Below are 23,766 nucleotides of genomic sequence, written 5' to 3'. Positions count from 1 at the left end.
CCACAGTGGCTACTGGCCACCATAGCTCATCAGCTCGCAAGGCCACCTTTTCGGTAGTGTCAGCTGAACAGACATTTAGTCAGCCTCATATCGATAACACCAAGGCGGGCACCCAATGTTCTGTTGGGTCCAGCCTGCCTGACACCCCTCGGCCCACAGTACTGTGACACCAAACAAGAGCTTACTGCATACCGGGCTACTACGCCGCCTTGGTTTTCGACCCCACAACCCATCCGTGGCTTCCACTTTGAGCTTGGTATTCCTGGTAAACCAGGATTTTCTACGGCTGGTCCAATGTCCTGAGACGATGACACCCATGCCAGCCAAGCTCCCCACGGCTCACCGGGGGGGGACAGGCCTCCGGTCCTTCTTACCACATCAGTCACTGGTTCACCCCTACATCCCAGGCCCATGGGCAAGCGTGTTCTTCTTCTTCATTGGTTTCTTTGAAAACCAAAAACAGATGCCACTCAAAACAACGGGAATTCCCATCTGAACCATGGATGACAGCGTTTCGATCTTTCATTGAATCCTTCGTCTATTGTCTGAGTGATATACCCCTGCCGGCTTCTATCGCTCTGGACCCGGATTTACCTCCCATGGATCCTCCACTCTCAACCCATTCTGCAGTCACACATGACTACTCTGAGTGTAAAACACACCAAGCCTTACCCCCTCTGAAGGACGCCCTCGTCTTCTTCAAACAGACATGATCCGGGTTCTGGTCTTCCGTCGCCCTCTCCTCCGCAATGGGACACCAGACATTCTTCCTTAATTATGCCAGCACTGCCTACACCTGCCACTTCGTACCTGGTATTACCATCTTCAGATGCCTTTTCAACTTAGGTATCCTGGCATAGTAGTAACGCTGATCCCTCTCAGGTCAGTGTCCTATTGTTTCCAGGGCAGCCCTTATAGAAGCATTACCGGGCAATGGAGCCCACTGGTCTCCTGCCCTGTTGGGGCTTCCAAACTCTGTACAACACTCTGTCTTTCGGCTGTCTTCTGGTCATCTTGCCCACTCTGGGACAGCCCCCTATAGAGAAAAGCCAGGCAATGCAGATACAACAACATCTGTGTCCTGGGCATTGGTATGACCATGAGTCACAACCCTGCCTATTCATGCGGTGTGTCAGACAAGGCTGGCGGTGGAAAGACCCCACACCGCTCACATGCCAGCCCTACTGAGTGCCCCAATACCTCAAATCACCCTTCATTGAGGGCATACAGGTATGGCTAGACAAAACATGCTACCTGGCCACCCCCTTTCTTAGCTGGCATGACCCCAGTGGACACAATATGGGTTGCGTCGTTACTACACCATTCATATTTGGACCCACTATTGTATTTCTTCAGTCTGCATACCCGCCTCGGGTGTCCCAATTCACCGAACTTTACACCATCATGGATTCAACACGCTCCTTATTATCCTGTAATCCTGCATTTTTTCCAGGGGGTATTCTGGTAATACATTGGCACATGTATTACCACTGTGGCCTATCTTGTGCTTCTTCACATTCTTCCGCACGGCTTTGACAAGTCCTGTTCACTGTCTGGACATGAGTTCTTCCGATGTGGGCCTGTCCAAATTATTTGCTGTGGCTGTTACGAGGTCCTACAAAAGTGAGCCTACCATCGGCCCCAAATTTTGTCATGAGTATACGTCGGGTTATCTCTTCCCATTAGCCCTGTGTGATCAAAACAATGAGATATACTTGACAAGGTCTTGTTCGATATCCAATGAAAAGCTTGCATTAATTGAATCAAGAATGATTTTGACTTTTGAAAGGATGCTTTATGTCTGCAGTTTTTTGCTCCTGAATGCGAAATACGGACGCTCCATTTGTGATTCTCAATTTTTCAGCCCTTCTGATATCTGCAGTCTGACCTTAATCTCCCAAGCATACGTTTAAATGCCTGAAGTCCTTCAATACAGGAACATCAACGGCCACTCTTAAATATAGGGTAAGGCCTATTCTCCAGATATGCTTTAACATCATTCACATGCACTGGAGTTGTGGAGTGTCGCTAAGTGCAAGTAATCCCCACTTAACTCGTCTTCTGGCAGTAACGCCCTGCTCGATAAAGATGAAGTAAAATCTTATCCAGCCCTCACGACAATTGTACTTGGGGTCTCAAAAAACACAAAGAAAGGCCATCTCTATTTATAAATGATATGTGAGGTTTTGTTGTCTGTTTGCACCTACATTCACCTATAAAACTTTTGCTTAGAAATGTGTGTGGTAAGCCTACCCTTTCACAAACTAACCAGTTTTTGTGAAGGATTTGGACGAAAAACACTAGCACAGTTCTCCTTCCCTTGCCGACTCCACACGATGGCCAAATCCTGCTTTGCACTCTCCACAATCCTCACAGGCAATGCAGGGAGATACAAACCAAAAGGAAATGTCTGACGCTAATGGCTACATCAATTCAGGTACCTTTGGTGGCTGAACCTGTAGGTACTTTCTATAATAGTAAGGTTTTAGCAGACACCTGTCAAGTATGTTCATGCCCCTCGCTTACTTGCTGCTTATGCGCACTGAATTCCACTACAGCGCCAGAAGCCAATAAAATGGCTCTGTACTCGGGCAGGTGAACCCCAAAAGTAATCAATCAACAGCAAGCTCAGATAAGTAGTTTGCCCCTCATTTACATACCGATTAGAATTTAACCACCCAAAGTCCTTTTGCTCACGATAAAAATCCATTTTCTGCCACATTTTTGCCCGTCTTTTTCATGTACCTCCGAAGTAACCGAGTCAGAAGTCGGAAGTGAAGCCAACATTTTAGTGGGGATTTTTTTTCCAGTTTTGCCAGGTTTTTCCTGATATTTCTCTACCTTTGAATGGTGAGGAATATCACGTACACTCTAATGAAAAAGTATCATACAAAAAGGAAACTTCATGGATGAAAACGGAAAGTTCATGCTCTTTAGTCGGGCGGTTTGACATGATTGTAAGTACTCGTGCAATGCAGTAGGTCAACTCATACCCAAACATACTTGTATCCAGGTACTGTGCACCATGCCCAAAATCCAGACATCTCATTTTGACCACTGCCAAACTCAGTGCAGAAATTTTAAGCCGCATGAAAAACGGACCGCATATCAGACAAATGACTCTCGATCTTGAAAAAAATGAGCCGATAGATAAAAAAATATATCAGTTTTCCAGACAGTATCACCGATGATCTGAAGGGAATTCGACAAAAGTGTGAAAATTGGGTACTAAAGTAAGGTGAAATACTCGGGTCCCAATGAAAAACGAAGTGAATTTCAAAACACCCTTTTTGTACGTAAGAGTTACTAGTCTTTCATGTGGCATTAAAGTTATTTAAAGGTAAGTTGTGAAAGTTGTGAAAATTAGACACAATAACAAAACAACAAAAATTCGTCATTGTTCTTTTCCGTAAAATTGACATTTTCCACTTTCTTTCTGGCAATCTTTCTTACTAGAAGTTATTAAATATCAATAGTATAATGGAATCTTGGCATTTATGAAAATATTACAGGTACCGGTTTTCAGTTTTAGGGCCTATGAGGATGACAACTGTGCCACAAACAAGTAAAGCTACAGAAGCCAAACATTCTTGTAGACAGTGGCGTTGTGGGCAGGCAAATGAGCCTGATTGTCATAGGAAAAACATACTGGCCGGTACAATCACTCCATTGAAGTTCTTACACAGGCCTAAGTACTGCATGGCTGTACATCATTGATGTGATAGAGGAAGAAACAAGTTAAACAGATCTACACCCTCCGGAGTCAAATCAATTGTTATCTAAAATGAAGTATCTGCCACCTCTGGATAAATATTATTTACGAAGTGAATATAATATTCATGGTACAATGTTAAAGGTCTTCGAGCTGGCTGGCGCGTCAACATGGTTGTACTTGCTTGCAAAATTACTGTGTTCCTTGGGTTCTTATATGCAAGTCAGTGCAGTTTTGGAACAGACTATCTGAAAAGGTAAAGGTTGCGTGTTCATGGGAAGTCCCAACTTAATGCTTGGGCAATGGACAAGGCTTGCTGCTGTTATTGTAAAATGTGTGCATGCTTCAGTACAACTGTACATGCAGATCCTGAGTGTCATAGGCTCAATCATCATCAACCACTTCCTGCTGGGGACTCCGGAATCGGAGAAGTATGGTTTATATGCGTGGCCGGGGTCTCCGAACTCGGACAAAGGAAACAGGACCCTGTAACAAAAGACTGTACTCCGAACAAAAGACCAGGCTGCTGGGCATTACTAACATTTTTCACTCTCAAAAGTGGTGATAATCCAGCCTTGTTTTGAAACAGTATACCAGGGTTTGGGGCATTTAGAGCGGATTACCACTGGGGACAAAAGTGCTCCACCACCGCAGCAATGAGCCACACAGCACTGCTGCATATTAATCTGGCCCCTATTGAAAAGAGGTCAGCAGTGCACTGAGCCAGGTTCGTGAACAAAAGACAGTTATACAACACCGCACAATCTGGGCTCTGTTACAAGGCTGCTGGCCTGGCTGAAATACTCGGGCGTCAATGAAGGCCACCTGTCAACTTAGAGTAGTGCCGAAATATTACTTGGTGCGGCTATAAACGACCGTTAAATGAAATGATGAAATTTTGAAGGATTTAGAAAATGAAAAAAATGATAGCCCAGCATCATCAACATTGAAAAATGCCCCAGCATGAAGTGGTTAAAGCCCAAGTTTGACAGCCAACTTCTTACATTTGTCATTAACTGCATCCTTTATGGACTTTATGTATGAGTCAGAGGTAGTTGACGTCTGAAACTCTATGCTGGTCTGCAGCATAATGGCCTGAAATAGTGGATCACACTTATAGCCTTCTTGGATACAACTTTTCCACCCACCCTCTCCCCTTAATAATTGCATGTGGCGAGCTCTTCGTCGCTGAATACCTTAGAAAGTAATTTGAGCATGAGTTCTCTTGCACTTGATGACTTGTCAAAGGCATCTTGATAATCTTCGGAAGAGTATGCGTGAAACTACCATTTCCTATCCAAACTGTTTCATTGTCCAACTCAACAAATGTGGCTTTGGGCGTCTCCTCTCCTTGAGCAACGATGTGTTTTTTGATGAAGTCTATGTTCTTTTGCTGTCCGTCCATTTTTTTAATTATTGCCATTAGAAGTTCTCAGGAACTAAGATTGTCCAATCCCTGCTCAGTCTTAGAGGAACTTTTTTGCGCTTCATTCATTTCCAACAAATCACTGAAGTTCAGCCCACTGAGAAACTGGGAATCTGAGAAGAGGTCTGATCTGCGTGTTCCAGCGGGAGTGATACAGGCTTGCCTGGCACTGCGGATGGAGGCGACGCAGGCCTGGCTGGCGGTGCTGGTGGAGGTGACGCAGGCTTGGCTGGCGGGGCTGATGAAGGCCTGGCAGGCAGGGTGATGGAGGCCTGACTTGGCCATGCTCCACAGATCTCTTAGAACCTGAAAATAATTAGAATAGAATTCAATACAATGCCACCGAAGCTCAAGGATCACAGTGATACATGTAGTTTTACCACTAAAAACTCTCAACCAATACTGGCAGAATCAACGGAGTTCACCCATAATCTACGATGTATGTACATGTATTCATCAAAGATTTGAGTAAGACGTAAATTTGTCACGAAATAAGTTTGTCAATTATAAAGTTAGCTTGCAAGCTTCATACATCAAAGAATAACGAAGACTAAAACTACATGTAGGCCAGTTGCAAGGAAATCTTTCCACAGAAAACATAGTTTGACAACAGGTGAACTCATGTGAAATTATTTATATTATTTTCAAGAACCACGGCATTCAAATTGAACTGTCAAATTCATAGATGTTTTAAAGCTAGATCAACATGTACTTACCCGTGTTGAAGTCGACTATATTCACTTGGTACAAGCAGGACTTGTAGGCAACCTTCACTTTCATGCCGACACTTTAGTCTTGACTCGACTGCACGGCACATTTTCCTGCATCCCCGACCATTTCGATATTAACCATTCGATACGCATGATAATGATCAGCAGATCTGCAAGGGCAAGTAATGTCCTCTGTGTAACAGCTCTGGGTGCACCGCAACAAATTCCCACAGACAGCAATGATAAATCCTCACACTTTGCAATAATTTTAAAAATACTCACAATTCTCAAAGGTGTCCAGGTTGTACAGAAATACGATGATCAACATGTCCCCTTTCATTTTCCTTTCAATTTTCGGGGGGTTGACCAATGAATTTTTGAGAAATTTTCACCAGAAGCAGACCACCCCTAAAATGAAGAAAATGTCCCTGCCCAGAAAAGTAGCCATTTTGAAAAACCATCCCTCTGCAAAACGGCGAAATAGTGCTATTTTCAGACCCGACTGCATCCCAAATTACTCAGAATTTGAAGCCCAGAGACCGGGCAAGGGGTTCAGTGCCATATTTCTCCAATTCCTCAATTTCATGGCTCTCAGGACTCTCTAATATAGAATTTTTGAATGTATAATTTTTATTAATGAGCTTGGCGGACATATTTAGGGCCTTTTTGCGAGGTGCACCCCTCTGGTTGAATTATGGCACCTTATCTGGATCCTTCCATCATTATCTCAATCTTCGGTGCAGTGAGATACCACAAAGCTGAAGTGCAACCCCAAAGTTCCTATCCACAAGCCAAGTTCTTGCCAGCATAGCAGACCAGGGTTAAGACCCTTGCTCGTTCGTTTAGCAATTCTGCAAGCCAAATTCTCACCAGCATAGCATTGTGTTGGACCAGGGTTAAGACCCTTGCTCGTTCTTTTGTGATTCCGCAAGCCAAGTTCTCATTGGCATAGCATTGTGTAGACTAGGTTTAAGACCCTTACAGTTTCTTGTATGATTCTGTATGCCAAATTCTTGCGGAAACTCAAAACCAGTCTGTGCAGCTGTTGACGCTGTTAAGAGTAGAGAGGGCTCTCAAGGAGCTGAACAGTGCTGAAAAGTATGTCAGTTGGTTTTTAGAAAGTCCTGAAAGAAGAAAAAAACGTTGCAAAACCAAGTCCCAAGGATAAGAAATTGAAGCGCAGGTGCCCTTCTGTGGCAGATCTTTTCCCAACTGCAGTTGATATAGCCAGAAGCTTTGTTGAAAGGCTTTAGAGCTCATAGGAGACACCAAGATGAGACCGGAATGTGTGGGTCCACCATACCACAGATCAAGCAACATCTGTTTCACGTTGTTCCAAATTTACAAGAAGAGAGGTAGAATCTTGGTGAGATTTGATACACTAGTAGGATTATTGTTCAAAACTTGGTCGTAAAATGTCAAAATCCGGTCATGCTACTTCGCGCCAACAAGCTTCAATACACACAAATAGTGTCAACAAAATGTCACCTGTTTTTCCATGCATTTTTATATTTAAAAAAAATTAATTAAGCTCCTATATATCATATTCCTGTATGATGTTTTTCTAAATGATAAAGGTGAATGGCACTGCTTGTGCAGCCTGATCAGCTGCTAGCTTGTTTTTGTTGTCAATAGAAAGACGCTAGAAAAGGTCAGAAACTTTCTGGAAATTATGGAAATGGGAATTCCTGAAATAATACAAATATATTTCATTTGAAATGGCATCCCGAACATCTGTGCTAGTTTTCTTTCCCCTGCAATGAGGACATGAGGACATTGAATATTACATTCATTTTAGCGCAGGTTTCGTTTCAGCAGTGCACAGGAATACCACAACTTCATTGATTCTCGTGTTCCTGCCAAGGGAAACTCAATTCAAAGGGACAACAACAATAGCCACTTCTACGTGGCAAGAGCGAGGTATGCCCTGGAACTGGCGTCGAAGTACAAAGACCCCGCCTTCATTTGCTCCCTGTGGAGTGACTGTGGGCACCCTGCATGAGGACACAAACTTTAACGTCTATTTCCGCAGCCCTCCCTGGAGAAAAGCCAATAGTCCATGCTTGCCGAAGTTGCTTGCTGTTAGAAGGAGAGGACCATCTTTGACGGGGGCTCATTACCATTAGCGCCCTGCTCCTATAATAAGGAAACAAAGTCCACTTTCTCACACTAACATTTTGATGTTAACCACTTCGTGCCGGGGGCTCCGGTAACGGAGCCATAGGCCTTATATTTGGGGCCGGGACTCCGAAATCGGAACTTTACTGTAAAAAAAGTTGCTGGGCGTTTCTAAAAAAGTTTGGGGCTGTCAGTTAAAAAGTTTAGGCCATCATTGGCCGGTGAATTGTGACTTTTTTATAGCCGGGGTGACCGAACTTCTTTTATAGCCGGGGTGACCGAACTTCTTTTATAGCCGGGGTGACCGAACTTATCAAAGCCTTGAATAAAAGTACGAGCTCCTGAGAGCTGCTGGGCCCTGCCAATCAATCCCTGTATTCTTTCAGCGCAGAGCGCTGCAATTAGCGAAGGTAATCCGTGTATTGTTTAGCAGAGCGCATTTGTTCGCGCGGCCGGGCGCTCGCAGGGGATTATCGCTGCACTGCACCGAAGACAAAGCGTGGGCTGTGCGGGCTCATTATGCACCTGCGCCCCATGAATGACCCGGCCCGGGCGCTGCTGGCCCTTGCCACGTTGACTGACAGGGCACGGCCCTCGCTGCTTGAGAATAAAAACGCCTTGCAGTGTTCGCGTGTGTTCATATTGGGTATCGTGTTATTTAGAGTACAGACAACATGGCTGAAGTTATATCCGGAGAGTCCAGTTCTTCCAGCGAAAGCGAGTTTTATCTGAGTTCAGACGAAGTTTCTTCGTCTTTTTCATCACCGCCGTCACCTGCTCAAGTACAGTCAAGTACAGAAATTGACAGTGATGTACCCTTGGCGGTATATGCCAAGCGCAAGAGACAGTCCCGTACACAGACCGCCGCGTCGATCAGCAGCAGTGCCGCACCGTTCCAGTGGACAGATGAAGACAGTACACCGCTGAAGTACGGCTTCACCGGTAATGGTGGTGCCGTCGACCCCCGCCTGCATCGCAGCTCGACCTGCAGTGAAGCCTTTGAACTGTTTTTTGACGACGTTCTCTACAACAAGATAGTGCAAGAGAGCAACCGGTATGCCATGCAGAGGCCCGCTACGACATCGGCGCACATGCGATCATGGACTGATCTGAACATTAGAGAACTGAAGGCCTTTCTGGGCCTTTGCATAATGACGGGCATTGCGAAGCACCCCACCCTTCATAGCTTCTGGTCCACCGACCCACTACTGAAGATGAGCCTATTCCCGTCCGTCATGCCCCGAGATCGCTTCCTTGCCATCCTGCAGTCCCTGCACTTCAACGATAACACCGCCATGCCAGATGACTGCACCGACCGCCTCTTCAAAGTGCGCCCAGTCGTCGACCATCTTGCTCAGAAGTTTGCCACTGTCTATGTTCCTCAACGGGACATTTCCGTCGACGACTCCCTGCTGAAGTTTTACGGGCGTCTCCGCTTCGCTACCTACAACCCCAGAAAGAGGGCCCGCTTCGGCATCAAGATGTACAAGTTGTGCCAGAGCACCGGGAGTGCCGCTGGGTACTGCTACAACTTCAAAATCTACACCGGCCAAAGTAGAGGAGACCTCCCAGCAACTACACAAGTGGTGATGGACCTGGTGAACGACCTAAGTGGTAAGGGCTACAACCTTGCCCTCGACCGGGCCTTCAGCAGTCCCGATTTGTTTCGACGACTTCACAACCAGAAGTTCAACGTCGTCGGCACCGTCATGGGGAACAGAAAAGGGATGCCGAAAGACCTGCAGTTCGTCAAGCTGAAGCGGGGCGAAACAGCGTCCCGGTCGGCCGACCTGGGTGTCAGCGGTTCTCTCCTGGCCATGGTGTGGCGAGACAAGCGCAACATCCGTATGCTCTCCACCATGCATACGGCAGACATCCGTGGCACCGGCAAGCAAGACAGGACAGGGCAGGAAAAGCAGAAACCGACCTGTGTCATCGAGTACAACGCCCTGATGGGGGGCGTTGACAAGAGCGACCAACTAGCGGCAAATCATCGAGCAACTCGTAAGTCCCTCAAGTGGTACAAGAAGCTCTTCTTCTACCTGCTCGACTTGACGCTGGTGAACACCTACGCCGTGTACCTGGCCGTTGGTAACCCCCCTCCTTCCTCGACTACCGCTTGGGTCTTGTCCGTGAGCTGCTGTTCGACGAGCCCTTGCCCGAGTACCGCCCTCAGCACGATACTCCACCAGTCAGCAACTCCCGCTTTGTTGGCCGACACTTCCCCGTGGACTTCGAGAGGACCAGCTATGGCGACTTCCGCTACCGGCGGTGTGTCCTCTGCGCTTCCCGTGGTCTGCGAAAGAAGACGCACTTCGAGTGCGACACGTGCCACCAGCCCCTCTGCGTCGCCCCCTGCTTCAATTGACACTTTGAACATTTATTTTCATGGACATTTTCATTGACATTTTATATTTTGCGTTTTTCATGTGTGTTTTGACTTGATGCCCCACTTATCTAGTAGAAAACAATATGTCATTTCTGGTGGTTTTACTAGGTGGTCATAGTTTCAACCTTTGAAAAAAATGACAAAAAAGACAAAGTTTCTGGAACGTACTGCTTTGAGGATGTAGTATTTTCATCTCTTGAAAAAGTGGCACATTTCCTTGTAATGGTTTTACCAGGTGGTCATAGTTTCAACCTTTGAAAAAAATGACAAAAAAGACAAAGTTTCTGGAACGTACTGCTTTGAGGATGTAGTATTTTCATCTCTTGAAAAAGTGGCACATTTCCTTGTAATGGTTTTACTAGGTGGTCATGTTTTCAACCTTTGAAAAAAAATGACAAAAAAGACAAAGTTTCTGGAACGTACTGCTTTGAGGATGTAGCATTTTCATCTCTTGAAAAAGTGGCACATTTCCTTGTAATGGTTTTACCAGGTGGTCATAGTTTCAACCTTTGAAAAAAATGACAAAGACAAAGTTTCTGGAACGTACTGCTTTGAGGATGTATTTTCATCTCTTGAAAAAGTGGCACATTTCCTTGTAATGGTTTTACTAGGTGGTCATGTTTTCAACCTTTGAAAAAAAATGACAAAAAAGACAAAGTTTCTGGAACGTACTGCTTTGAGGATGTAGCATTTTCATCTCTTGAAAAAGTGGCACATTTCCTTGTAATGGTTTTACTAGGTGGTCATAGTTTCAACCTTTGAAAAAAATGACAAAAAAGACAAAGTTTCTGGAACGTACTGCTTTGAGGATGTAGTATTTTCATCTCTTGAAAAAGTGGCACAATTCCTTGTAATGGTTTTACTAGGTGGTCATGTTTTCAACCTTTGAAAAAATGACAAAAAAGACAAAGTTTCTGGAACGTACTGCTTTGAGGATGTAGTATTTTCATCTCTTGAAAAAGTGGCACATTTCCTTGTAATGGTTTTACTAGGTGGTCATGTTTTCAACCTTTGAAAAAAATGACAAAAAAGACAAAGTTTCTGGAACGTACTGCTTTGAGGATGTAGTATTTTCATCTCTTGAAAAAGTGGCACATTTCCTTGTAATGGTTTTACTAGGTGGTCATGTTTTCAGCATGTGAAAAAAATGACAAAAAAGACAAAGTTTCTGGAACGTACTGCTTTGAGGATGTAGTATTTTCATCTCTTGAAAAAGTGGCACATTTCCTTGTAATGGTTTTACTAGGTGGTCATGTTTTCAACCTTTGAAAAAAATGACAAAAAAGACAAAGTTTCTGGAACGTACTGCTTTGAGGATGTAGTATTTTCATCTCTTGAAAAAGTGGCACATTTCCTTGTAATGGTTTTACTAGGTGGTCATGTTTTCAGCCTTTGAAAAAAATGACGAAAAAGACAAAGTTTCTGGAACGTACTGCTTTGAGGATGTAGTATTTTCATCTCTTGAAAAAGTGGCACATTTCCTTGTAATGGTTTTACCAGGTGGTCATAGTTTCAACCTTTGAAAAAAATGACAAAAAAGACAAAGTTTCTGGAACGTACTGCTTTGAGGATGTATTTTCATCTCTTGAAAAAGTGGCACATTTCCTTGTAATGGTTTTACTAGGTGGTCATGTTTTCAACCTTTGAAAAAAAATGACAAAAAAGACAAAGTTTCTGGAACGTACTGCTTTGAGGATGTAGCATTTTCATCTCTTGAAAAAGTGGCACATTTCCTTGTAATGGTTTTACTAGGTGGTCATAGTTTCAACCTTTGAAAAAAATGACAAAAAAGACAAAGTTTCTGGAACGTACTGCTTTGAGGATGTAGTATTTTCATCTCTTGAAAAAGTGGCACAATTCCTTGTAATGGTTTTACTAGGTGGTCATGTTTTCAGCATGTGAAAAAAATGACGAAAAAGACAAAGTTTCTGGAAAGTACTTTTTATTCCTTGCACCGGTGTTTGATTTTTATTCGATGAGAAAGAGTTGAAATTTATTTTACTACTTTTATGAGTTCGACTACTTCAATGAGAAAAGAAAACACTAGAGAAATGACAAGAAAATAAGAGAAAAAGAAGTTCTCTCCAAATATTTGTCTGTGTGTATTTCTATGTGTACTTTATTTTATTGGTTTCTAAATTTTACTTGAAATGATTTGGGAAATAAAGTTTGGGAAGGGAAATATCTTACACTATGGGAGGGAAAATGAACAAGTTGGGAGATAAAATATGAGAGTGGTTTGGGGGGGGATATAAGTTTGGTAGATGGGAAAATATATAACAGAAAATAACCCCAATAGCTTCAAAAAATAGCGAAAGTTACACGCAGCAGCGCCACGAAAAAGACACACTTTTAGACCCCTTTTTTACAGCATGAATTCATTTGTCCGTCATTGCCCGCACTCACTGAACAGTTGACAAAGCCCAGTGCACGTGCACAGCTTCCCATTCACTCAAGCACAGTGCACGTGCACAGCTTCCCATTCACTCACCGCATAATACACGCTGAGGTCTTGACCGTCAATCGCTCTGCATAGCAACACGGCAGCATAGCAACGCACTGGGCCAAGGCCCGGAACAAACGAGCCCTTATGTAACGCACACAATGGGGGCTCTACACAGAGCGGGCGGCGTGGCCGCAAAACCGAAGGGTCAATGGAGGTTGCTTGTGAGGGCTAGACTCGCCACGGGACACCCATTTTATGGGGTTTAGGCGTTCAGAAAAAAAAGATATGAATTTTTGAAGATTTTTGAAAAACGAAAATATGAAAAAAGAGCCCGGCAGCGCATATAACGGTTAAAAAAAAGCACCGGGCAGCAAGTGGTTAAAGAACCATCAATTCAATGAAAGAGGACATTACCAACAACTTGTATAGACACATTATTTAAAAAAAATAGAATTTGTTCCTTTATAATTGGGACGGGGTACTAAAGGTAATGAACCCCCTTTGACGGTTGTATATATATATAAATATCACACATTTTCATAGAAAAGCTAAGAAACAATCCCATTACATGTATGTCAAACTTACACTGTTTCTTTGGGACTTTATAAATTACCTTGTTGTAATAGCTACCATATATTATCGGTAATGGAAAACAAAACAGACTTGGGACTGATAATTTTCCTTGCTATAAATATGACGTTATATTAACAGTGCTCTTCTTTATCTGTAATGGACTGTACATGTACATCATGTACATGAATCATTGTGTGCAAGGGGAAAGTGAACTACTCTTCATATTCCTGATTTATGTACGGTGCGTGCGTCTCCCTTCAGACTTCAAAAAGAAGTGTAATACAGATATATATTTTAAGCTTTTGAAGTGGAAATGGTATTTTCAGCGTTTGGAATAAATCACGAGTTTGCTTGGTGAGAGTTTTTGTCCAGGAATAAAATTAATACTAGAAAGGAATTTTTGGGCAAGAAATTATATGCCGGTACCGGATAGAAATTTTCTAAGTCCTGCAAAACATTCTTCAGTTTGGAATATAACATTCTAAGTTTTAAGGAAGGTCTGGGAAAATATTGAGTCTGGTGAAACTTTTCTTGAGTCTGAGAAAATAATTTGAAAACGGGGATAAGTGTGGGGTGGGGAAATATTCCAGAGCCGGGAAGAATTGATGAGTCCAGTTAAATATTATTAAATCCAGGAGTAAAAAAGGCCAGGAAAAGTACAGGGTACATGTATTCCCAGTCACTCTTGAAAAAATATTTATAGAGTCTGGTGAAACCTATTTTAAAGTCTGGGAAAAATGGCTGTGGCCAGGAAAACAACTAAAGGTGAGTAAAAAAAAAAATTCATTTACATGTACTGAGCTCTGTAAAATATTCTTGAGTGCTGGGATAAAATATTCTAAGTCTTGAGAAAGTATTCTGAGTCCAGTGAAAGCTTTGAGTCTTATGGAGAATATTGATAGTCTGATAACACATAAGTTCTGACACAGGGAAAATATTGTGAGTTGGGAAGAAATATTCTGAGGATAGAGATTTTTTTAGATATTCCTGGGTCCAGGATATAATATTCTTAGTCTTTGGGAAATTAATCTGAGTCTGAGAAAAAATATTCCGAGTTTCTAAGTGTGAGGAAAGGCTATAAAGAAAATTGAGCCTGGGAAAAATATTCTGAGGCTGAGGAATTAATTTCAGCACAGCCAAAATTAATACTCAATGAATATATTCAGGCTCTACGGTAATTTAACTGATTTTGTCTCCTCGCAATCAAAAGCGCCAACTATACCGTAAGGGAATGTAATAATTGATATGATTGTGACCACAGAATTTCATTTCCAGCCAATGACTGACACTTTCTCTAATAGCTGATGACGATAATTAAGAATGTGTAGAGCTCATATATCAATTGGTTTCTTGTTTACGTCTCAGCAATTGGTATGTTGACAGTTGACAGCGTGGTGGAAGGGGGTTGGTAACAGTGGTTTGATAAGCTGGGGGGGGGAGTTTAATTTAAGTCCGTACACAGATGCCAGGTGGCCTTCCTCCTTTATGAATACATAATACACAGTAACAGAAGAATGTTTGGAGAGTGGGCCTTCTGTATCAGCTGTTACGCCAAAAAGCCTTCATGTAAGTGGACTATCATGACAACTCCACGAATCTGTTCCACCTGTTGGACAAAATTTAAAGGTGCTTTTTTTTTCAGCAGAAAGCAAAAGCCTTTAATAGTGAAAATTGCCAGCATTGGATGAGTGTCTGTGAATGCAGTCATCCATGAAAGCATTATGCAAATCTGTACCCTTTGTTATGCAGGATCAAAAGTAGGTTAGCAGCACTGAAGGTCAGCCAGCCGAGGTGCACTGACCCTCGGTGCAGTGTGGTACTCTGGGGCGCGCCGCATGATTAAAATCTTTTGTTAGACATCGTGCCTAACAAATCACAGGTGATAACAGTGGACAGTCAAGCTACCGGTAAAAACAGGAAAATTTAAACAGAAACAATGTTGATCGCAGCTATTTATTTGAATAGAAGAAAAAGGGTCTTTGCGATGTATTTTGTGCCTATGATTAGCATATTTTGGAGATTTTAAACTGTCAATTTTTTAGACGATTAATAAACTGCCTTTCATCCTGTATTTATTAATTTGTGAAGTGACATTTGACCTTAATTTTGTTTTTGTAGGTCGGACACCAGATCAACTGTGTTTCTGTCCCCACACAAGAAAGGAACTCCCTTCACGTTACCAGACAACTCTTCGTATGCACAAGAAGCAAGAAGCTTCATTCACAGAAAAAGAGAAAATATTTCAACTTTCAGCAGATTCGGAATCTTTTGAAGACCTCCAAATGATGCTACATGTGAGTGTGATATCTGTGATTTTTTTTCATTATGCTTGCTTTTTGCTAAGAAATGCAGTATGCATTTTGAAAAAGCCTTTATTTTCAGCCAAAATAACCTTAAAAGCTGTTTCCTTTTTCACAAATGTGGCTGAGGTTTCTGGTGTACTCATTTTGTCACAGATTTTCTGTTCAGTCATTCTTTTGGGGGTCAGTTACATGACTCTCATTGAGAGCTACAAACCACTAGTATGTTTGTTAAACATCCAACCTTTATTTCTTGTTGCTAAAAATCAATTCAAACTTAAAAAAAAAACACATTCATACATGTAAATATATGAATGGCTTTGTCAGAATTTTCTTATCTTTTGGGGTTTGTTTTTTTCTCTCTATTTGCATTAAGCTACACTGTGTGCACTGCATTTTAAATACTTCAAAATTTACTGCAGGTTTTTCTTTGTAATCATTAGGTAACTGGGCAGGACTTTTTTTCCTATTCTGTTCACAATAAGCATCAGAGTGAAGATAGTTATTTGTACTTCGACTGTGCAGGATGACAGGAAAAATTTTCTGAATCAAAACTACAAAATTTACATATAAGGCATGAAGTTTAATACACATAACTTCCCCTTTGATGATGTCACAGAATTTCAGTGCACATGTATGTCCCAAGAAAATATGCATGTGTAAATGTGGTTAAAGCCACTGTTGTGGCAGAAAAATACTTTTGATGTTTCTTGATTGACAAACCTACACAATGTTTGTTTATGTCTTTAATTAAGAAAGTGAAAACTGATTGTCTCGAAATTCTCTGTATGATATGGTAGAGGATCTACTGGTAGTTGGTGTGGGGCAGCAGGTTGCAAAGTTGTTTGTAGAAGAAGCAGTGAATATTAGTTAACCACTTGCCTCTTGGGTTCCCAGTACCGGGTACCTTGGGTTTTTACGAATAGCCAGGGTGCACGAAATTGGACAAAGGAGCTGGGCTGTGTAACAAAAGACTTTATTTGGAACAAAAGACCAAGTTCCTGGAAATTGGCATCATTTTTCAGCTGGCATTAGTGGAGATAATCTGTCATTGTTTTGAAACAGTTGACCACTGTTTGCAGCATTCAGCACCCGCGGATTATCAGCGGTGACAAAAGTACTCCCGTGATGAGCAATACAATACCGCTGCATGCTAATCTGGCTACATTTGAAAAGAAACCACTGCCATTCAGCAACACACTGGACCAATTTCGGGAACAAAGGAAATTACGCAACCCCACACAATCTGGGTGTAATTGTTCAGTAAATCAAGTTACAAATTTTTGAAGAATTTTGAAAACAGAAAATCTTGAAAATTGCCCGAAAACTTGTCCTGCATATGCAAATTCTACCTGGCAGGAAGTGATTAAAGAGGTTTGTGGTACCGGTAGCACCATGTAAGGATATCTCTTTCTGAGCATATTCTGAAGGTCATCAACAATGTTAAGGTATTTTGATTGCATTGAATAAAAGTTAATGTATGATGGAAAGAGACATTTCAGAATGTTTTGCTGAAATACTTGTACTTAATGTTTCTATTTATTTATATTTGATAGACACTGGAGTTTAATGTAAATAGAGACAGGGATCCTGTTGGGAATTTGCTACTCCACAGAGCTGTTCAACGAGGAATGTCCCACTTGACACTTATCATGAACCTTGTGCTTGTTCACCATGCTGATGTTGAAGCTGTTAACAACAAAGGCATGACACCTCTGTGCATTGCAGCACATTTGGGCTACGGAATCATTGCTGAGGTTTGTGCTATTTTAAGCCAATCAGGAATGTGGTCTAGGAAATTTTTGTTTAAATTTTGGCCTCAACCTTCCGTACAATGCATTCAAACTTTGATGACGTCATCACTGTTCAAATGTAGTTGCTGGCAACAAAAAAAAGTGAAAGATGAAAGACACCACAATCTTGCAACATGGAACTTGACTGCTATTTGTTGCAAAAATATTCACACACATTGTGCTAATTGAGCACCACATACATGTAGATTACTGATATTAGTGTTGTAGTCTTGGTTCCAAGATGCTCCATAACGTTACTTATTCCACAATCCACAACACAAACGGCATAGGAAGGTTTGGGACAGTTTGTTTGACCTGGGGCAGCAATAGACTATGGTTATTATGGTAGGATATGCATTATTCATATCCCTTGAGTGAATGTCCTTCTATAGTCTGTGCAGTAGCTAAGAACTTGCAGATAACCGAAAAATTTAAGCCATTTTCAATTTTTGCCATGTCACACGTCACACAGAGGATGGTCACAATGTATGATGTTTCCGCTCGCTTCAGTTCTGCGAATTTGGTCCATTTCACCCCCAAACTGTAAATTTATTGGATGAATGCTCAACAAATATGTACAGTGCTCTACCACCCAAACAGTCACTACATATGCAAATTTCCCATGTGCCTGTTATTATTCACTGAAAAGACTTGATCATCTGAGTACAAAATGTACTTGACAATTTTGAGTATGCTTAAAAATCAAAAAGGAAATGATTACTATGTACTCAAAATTTGTTCCGGAAAGGCAGAAATGGCAGTGCAAATTGTATCGCGAATTTGATGCTTACCCTGTACATGTACATATGTCGCGATCACACACAGGTTGGTTGGTTCAGGATCTAAACACACACTGTTGATGCACTGTATACGGACACCAGGGCCATTTTATAAACCACGGCTTTGGCTTTATTCTTTGCTTCAACGTAATGAAGCCTGATTTGGAGCTCACAACAGAATTAAAGGGTGTCACTGGAGTGTAGGAAATATCACGATTCATGCAGCAGGGTGTCCCACGACATGCTGAAACTATGGACGTCCTAACGTCTGTGGCTGAACCCCTTGGTGACCGAGATAACCCCAATTTCATGGATTGACCTCATCGGCGCTCGTGTACATGTACATGTATATACATGCGTATGCTTGTTTTGTGGTGTATGTGTGCCGGGCCGGGTCATGATCCAATGGCATGGATGATGTAAACACAGGATATTTATATCACATGTGTGTATGTACGTTCATATATGTATAAATCTACTGGGCCTGACTGTGTTTCTCCTATGCTGCTTAAATTGACTCATGATAGTTTGGCTCAACCATTTGCCAACTTTTTAATTTGTCCCTTGCTACTGGTTCAGTTTTCAAGAGTAGAAATTGGCGAATGTGGTTCCATTGTTTAAATCAGGTGATGCTCATGCTATGTCCAATTACCGGCCTATTTCACTGTGTTATGTTGTTGGGAAAATTCTTGAAAGGATAATTTCTAAATGTCTTGTTAATCAAATGTACATAGGGGGGATAATTTCACCTTGTCAACATGGATTCTTGCCCAAGTGCTCATGTGTTACACAATTAACGACCCTGTATCGTGGTTGGGCTAATGCTATTGATGTTTCTAAACCACCTTGTATTGATGCTATATTTTTGGATTGGTCAAAGGCCTTTGACCGTGTCAATCACCAAGTTCTTTTACATAAGTTACATAAGTATGGCATTTGTGGACTGATGTTGAACTGGTTTAGGTCTTATCTTAAAAATAGATTTCTGGGGATTCAGTTTCTACTTGGGCTGCAGTGCATTCTGGTGTGCCACAGGGATCTGTTCTTGGGCCTTTATTGTTTAACATCTTTGTTTTGATTTTGATGTTATTGCTTCTGTTGTTTTGTTGTCTTCTAGTACCTGTGCATGTGCTATTTGTAGTCAGGGTAGGTGCTCCCTTAAGTGAGACGGAGATTAACTACTACCCTGTGTTTGTTTTTTGAGGGTTGTTGGGTTGTTTGTTTGTTGGTTGTGGTTTTGGTTTTAGTTTTGGTTTGTTTTGGGGTCTTTTTGTAGCTGCAGGAGAGCAACTCGATGGCAATTAAGTTTGCTTTTTTGCAGTCCTGCAGGGGTGTTACATGTGTTTTGCGTTTGTGTGGATGTGGTGTTGTTGCTTGTGCTGTTGTTTCTAAGTTTGTTTGTTACTGTATTTTGTGTTTGTGTTTTTGTTTTTTGGTGTAGATTCTTAACTAAATATATATTTTTAAGTGTGTATTTTGTATCTTTTAAATTTGTAAATTGTGTAAATTTTCTGTGTTTTAATCCTGCAAAATAAATGAAATGAAATGAAATAAATATTAGTGCACGTGATTACTTAACTTTCGTAAAAGTGCAGGCGCCTAGATTTTTCCCCTATTAGGAGCCATTGCCTACCAAACAATTTTTTCTCTTTAAAGGGTTAGTTCTGTGTCAACCTGATCATCCTGAATAAATTACAAAACATATATCACCTTGTGTGCTTTTAATTTTGTTAGTAAGAGTGTTTATTTTCTGGTATTTTGGTGTTGTTTTATCTGGGTTTTTTGTATGTGCATTGTGCAGGTTGTACCGTCTGTGTCACGAGGTGTGGTCAACCCTGCAGTCCCGATAGGCCTAGCCACTTGAGCGGGTGGTTCATATGTTAACCCATAAAACCCTAGCTGCATGAGAGAATGGAATGTATTTTGGGCAGTTCTTTCAAGCATAACGGCCCAACCACTAGAGCAAGCACTCCCTTATTTAAGCAGCCATTTGTGGATAAAGGCCTAGCCACTTGAGGGGGCGCTTTCTATCCTGTTGGCAGGAATATGCGGCAGGAATGCCCTATCTGTGCTTTTTTCTTGACTCATCAGTCGAGCTCAGAGCTGACTGAAATGGCAGATTGGACCTATGGGTGACCACAGATGCCCCCAACTTACCAGAATGAGGGCAAAGGCCACGCCGCATGAGTGGGCATTCCGTATTCTAAGTGGCTCAGACGAGGACTCTGGCCTTAACTGCGAGCAAGAATGCCCTAGCAGGGCTTTTTCTCACTCATCTCTCACTCAACAAGATGCTGACAGAAGTGGGAGCAGGGATTCCCCTTCTCGGGGTTAATTCCTGACTCATTACAATTCTACCTCTCTGCTCTCCAACAGTCAACTGAGCCATCTGAGTGACCAGTCAGCCCCATGCGTCTCCACCTGTCACCTGAGAGAGTGATGAATCAGCCCATCAATTGCTCAAGGCTCAGAAAAACCTGTGTGGCTATGGAGCCCACAGACTGCTACGTTGCCGAGGCTTTCGACCTCCGCAGCCTATTTGTGGCTCTGGCTTTCAGCTTGGTATTTCTGGCAATCCTGACCTTACTTCGGCTGGTTCATTGACTGACAATGGTTCAACTTAAGCCAGCCAACCTCAAGACTGCCCGCCCAGGTGGCCTCAGGCGCTTCCGGCTTCCTCAGATGCCGGCTCACCCTCACCCTGGAAACTCAAGAGCAAGAGTTCTTCATCAATTTCTTCAAGAGAAGCCACTCGAAACGACAGGAATCTCCACCTGAGCCATTGATGGCAGTATTCCAGTCTATTGACAAAACTCTGTCCTCCCTTGTCCAGTGCCTGAGCGACAAACCCCCACCAGCTTCTACTGCTCCAGACCCGGATCTGCCATCCATGGACCCACCACCCTCCACCTGTTCTGCATTCCCGCATGACAGTGGAGAACACAGAACTTTTTGGGGTGCACATCAGCCTGGCAGTCCCCACCAGAACACACAAGACTGTCCACGGCTCACACTACAACACAGCCTTGTCTCAACCTTAGCAACTGGCCACGTCTTCGGATAACAATGACAGTGATTCTGTCAGCGACCCCACCCCCTCCGAAGGACACCCCCATCTTATTCAGCGAGACATGGTTCAAGTGCTTGGCCTGCCATCAGCCGCTCCTTCCAGAGGAGGACATCAGCATGATGTCAAATGACACACAGCATGACTGGAACCTTCAAGGCCAGTTTTTCCATATTACTTGATCGTTCATGCGTGGAGATATTCTAGTCTCTAGCCAGAATTTGCTGCGCATTAGAGTGTGCTCCAGCTTGATGGTCCTCCGCCTTGCCATCTGTCAATCTATGGGGCACCTTGGCTCTGATGATAACATATGGCCTTGCTTCAGTCCAAGCACGTGATCATGTCCTTGGTAGAAGATGACACTGATTCCATCAGCGTCCTCACCCCTATGACATATTCCAGGTTCTCGGTTCTGTGTCAGCTTCCCTTCCAGAGCAAGACACCAACCACACCCGTGCCAGTCAACCGACCGCCCTACGTCTTGAGCCTCTGCCTTCAGCTACTCTTGCTATGGGGCTCCCAGGCATGAAATAGAGTCTCACCTTACCGGACAAAGCCTGGGAGATTGACAAGTGCAGTACAAGAAGAGGTTACACAGGATGACAAATGGACTTTCGGTACATTCATGGTGGAAGCATTCAACAAGGTGTCTAGAGCTACCATCAATGATATATATCATCAGCAATGTTGACTCTCGATTGCGATCTTTTGCAGAGGATGAAGTTTTGGTGGCCATCGATATCCTCGATTCAACTAACTTCCTACCAAGCTCCGACAGGAATAAATTCCGTGAATATGGAAATAAACATGTGAAAAATTTGACCTGCCTTATCAAAGAAGTGATGATTAAGCATGGATGCCAGCTTCAAGACATCAATGCTAAATGGATGAAAATCAAGCTTAACCACTACCAGCCGGGGACTCCGAAATCGGAGCCGTATGGTTTATATGTGTGGCGGGGTCTCCGAACTCGGACAAAGGAAACAGGGCCCTGTAACAAAAGACCATACTCCGAACAAAAGACCAGGCTGCTGGGCATGACCGGCATTTTTCACTCTCAAAAGTGGTGATAATCCAGCGTTATTTTGAAACCGTATACCAGGGTTTGGGGTATTTAGAGCAAGTGGATTACCACCGAGGACAAAAGCTCTCCACCACCGCAGCGATGAGCCACACAGCACCGCTGCATGCTAATCTGGCCCCTATTGAAAAGAGGTCAGCAGTGCACTGAGCCAGGTTCGTGTTGTTTCCAGTTGTATAACACCGCACAATCTGGGCTCTGTTTACAAGGCTGCAGGCCTGGCTGAAATATTCGGGTGTCAATGAAGGTCACCTGTCAACTTAGAGTAGTGCCTGAAGATTACTCCGTGCGGCTATAAATGACTGTTAAATGGAATGATGAATTGTTGAAGGATTTTGAAAACGGCCCAGCATCCTCAAAGTTGAAAAATGCCCCGGCCCGAAGTGGTTAACAAAACCACACCCCTCTCAGATCAGTTGATCTGTGGCACAAAATGCTACTCAAAAGCAAATTCCCCAACTTTCTGCATGCGTTTAGGGTTCTTCTGGTGTTCCCAATTGCATCTGCACAAGTGAAAAGGCAGTTCTCTGCTATCAAACAAATTCTAGGTTGTTGGAGATTACGTCTTGGACTTTAACATCACAGATACCCTCTTACGTATGTCAACAGAGAGTCCAGAGCCTGTACAGGTGGACGCACAGCCAGTGGTTTCCAGATGGTGGAGTTGCCGTATCAGGTCCAGACAACCCAACTCAAAGGTATTGGGTGAGATGGTGGAGTAGCTGTATCAGGTCCAGACGACCCAACTCAAAGGTATTGGGTGAGATGGTGGAGTAGCTGTATCAGGTCCAGACGACCCCACTCAAAGGTATTGGATGAGATGGTGGAGTAGCTGTATCAGCTCCAGACGACCCAACTCAAAGGTATTGGGTGAGATGGTGGAGTAGCTGTATCAGCTCCAGACGACCCAACTCAAAGGTATTGGGTGAGATGGTGGAGTAGCTGTATCAGGTCCAGACGACCCAACTCAAAGGTATTGGGTGAGATGGTGGAGTAGCTGTATCAGGTCCAGATGACCCAATTCAAAGGTATTGGGTGAGATGGTGGAGTAGCTGTATCAGGTCCAGACGACCCAACTCAAAGGTATTGGGTGAGATGGTGGAGTAGCTGTATCAGGTCCAGACGACCCAACTCAAAGGTATTGGGTGAGTTGCTGTATCAGGTCCAGACAATCCAACTCAAAGGTATTGTGTCAACGGACCTCTACAGGGCATAATGAAATGCTGAGCGAATCTGATGAGTTAAGTCACCGGGTGCAGAATCACTCCCCAAGTAAGATGGAGTGAGTAGCACAGAACATGAGAAGCAACAGGAAGATGACGAGGATGAATTTGAAGCTGACTCAGATTTTTAAGGTGATGTTTTGTGAGTT

General features: G+C 43.0%; 1 protein-coding gene and 1 long non-coding RNA gene across 18 annotated transcripts in view; one reads left to right on the top strand and one right to left on the bottom strand.

The window, feature by feature from the left end:
• LOC110989511 (uncharacterized) overlaps nt 1-23,766 on the top strand; it is a 322,817-nt gene that overhangs the window by 49,385 nt on the left and 249,666 nt on the right. For all 17 annotated transcript variants that reach the window (XR_015424849.1, XR_015424847.1, XR_015424845.1 and 14 more), the window contains 2 exons: nt 15,493-15,668; nt 17,231-17,431. Coding sequence is in view for 9 of the 17 variants with exons in the window: in XM_087134889.1 (XP_086991015.1) it covers nt 15,493-15,668; nt 17,231-17,431 (377 nt within the window). In the remaining 8 variants the exon portion in view is untranslated. The remainder of the gene's footprint in view (nt 1-15,492; nt 15,669-17,230; nt 17,432-23,766) is intronic.
• On the bottom strand, nt 5,065-6,372 carry LOC147799592 (uncharacterized). The gene is made up of 2 exons (XR_015424852.1): nt 5,855-6,372; nt 5,065-5,444 (listed from the first exon to the last, which is right to left on the bottom strand). It is a non-coding gene; the product is annotated as an uncharacterized LOC147799592 (long non-coding RNA).

Source organism: Acanthaster planci, linkage group LG03, assembly GCF_054643075.1.
Source record: "Acanthaster planci isolate LZ-2023a linkage group LG03, COTS_SCS, whole genome shotgun sequence".
NCBI lineage: Eukaryota > Metazoa > Echinodermata > Asteroidea > Valvatida > Acanthasteridae > Acanthaster > Acanthaster planci.
This window is presented reverse-complemented; position numbering and strand designations above follow the sequence as displayed.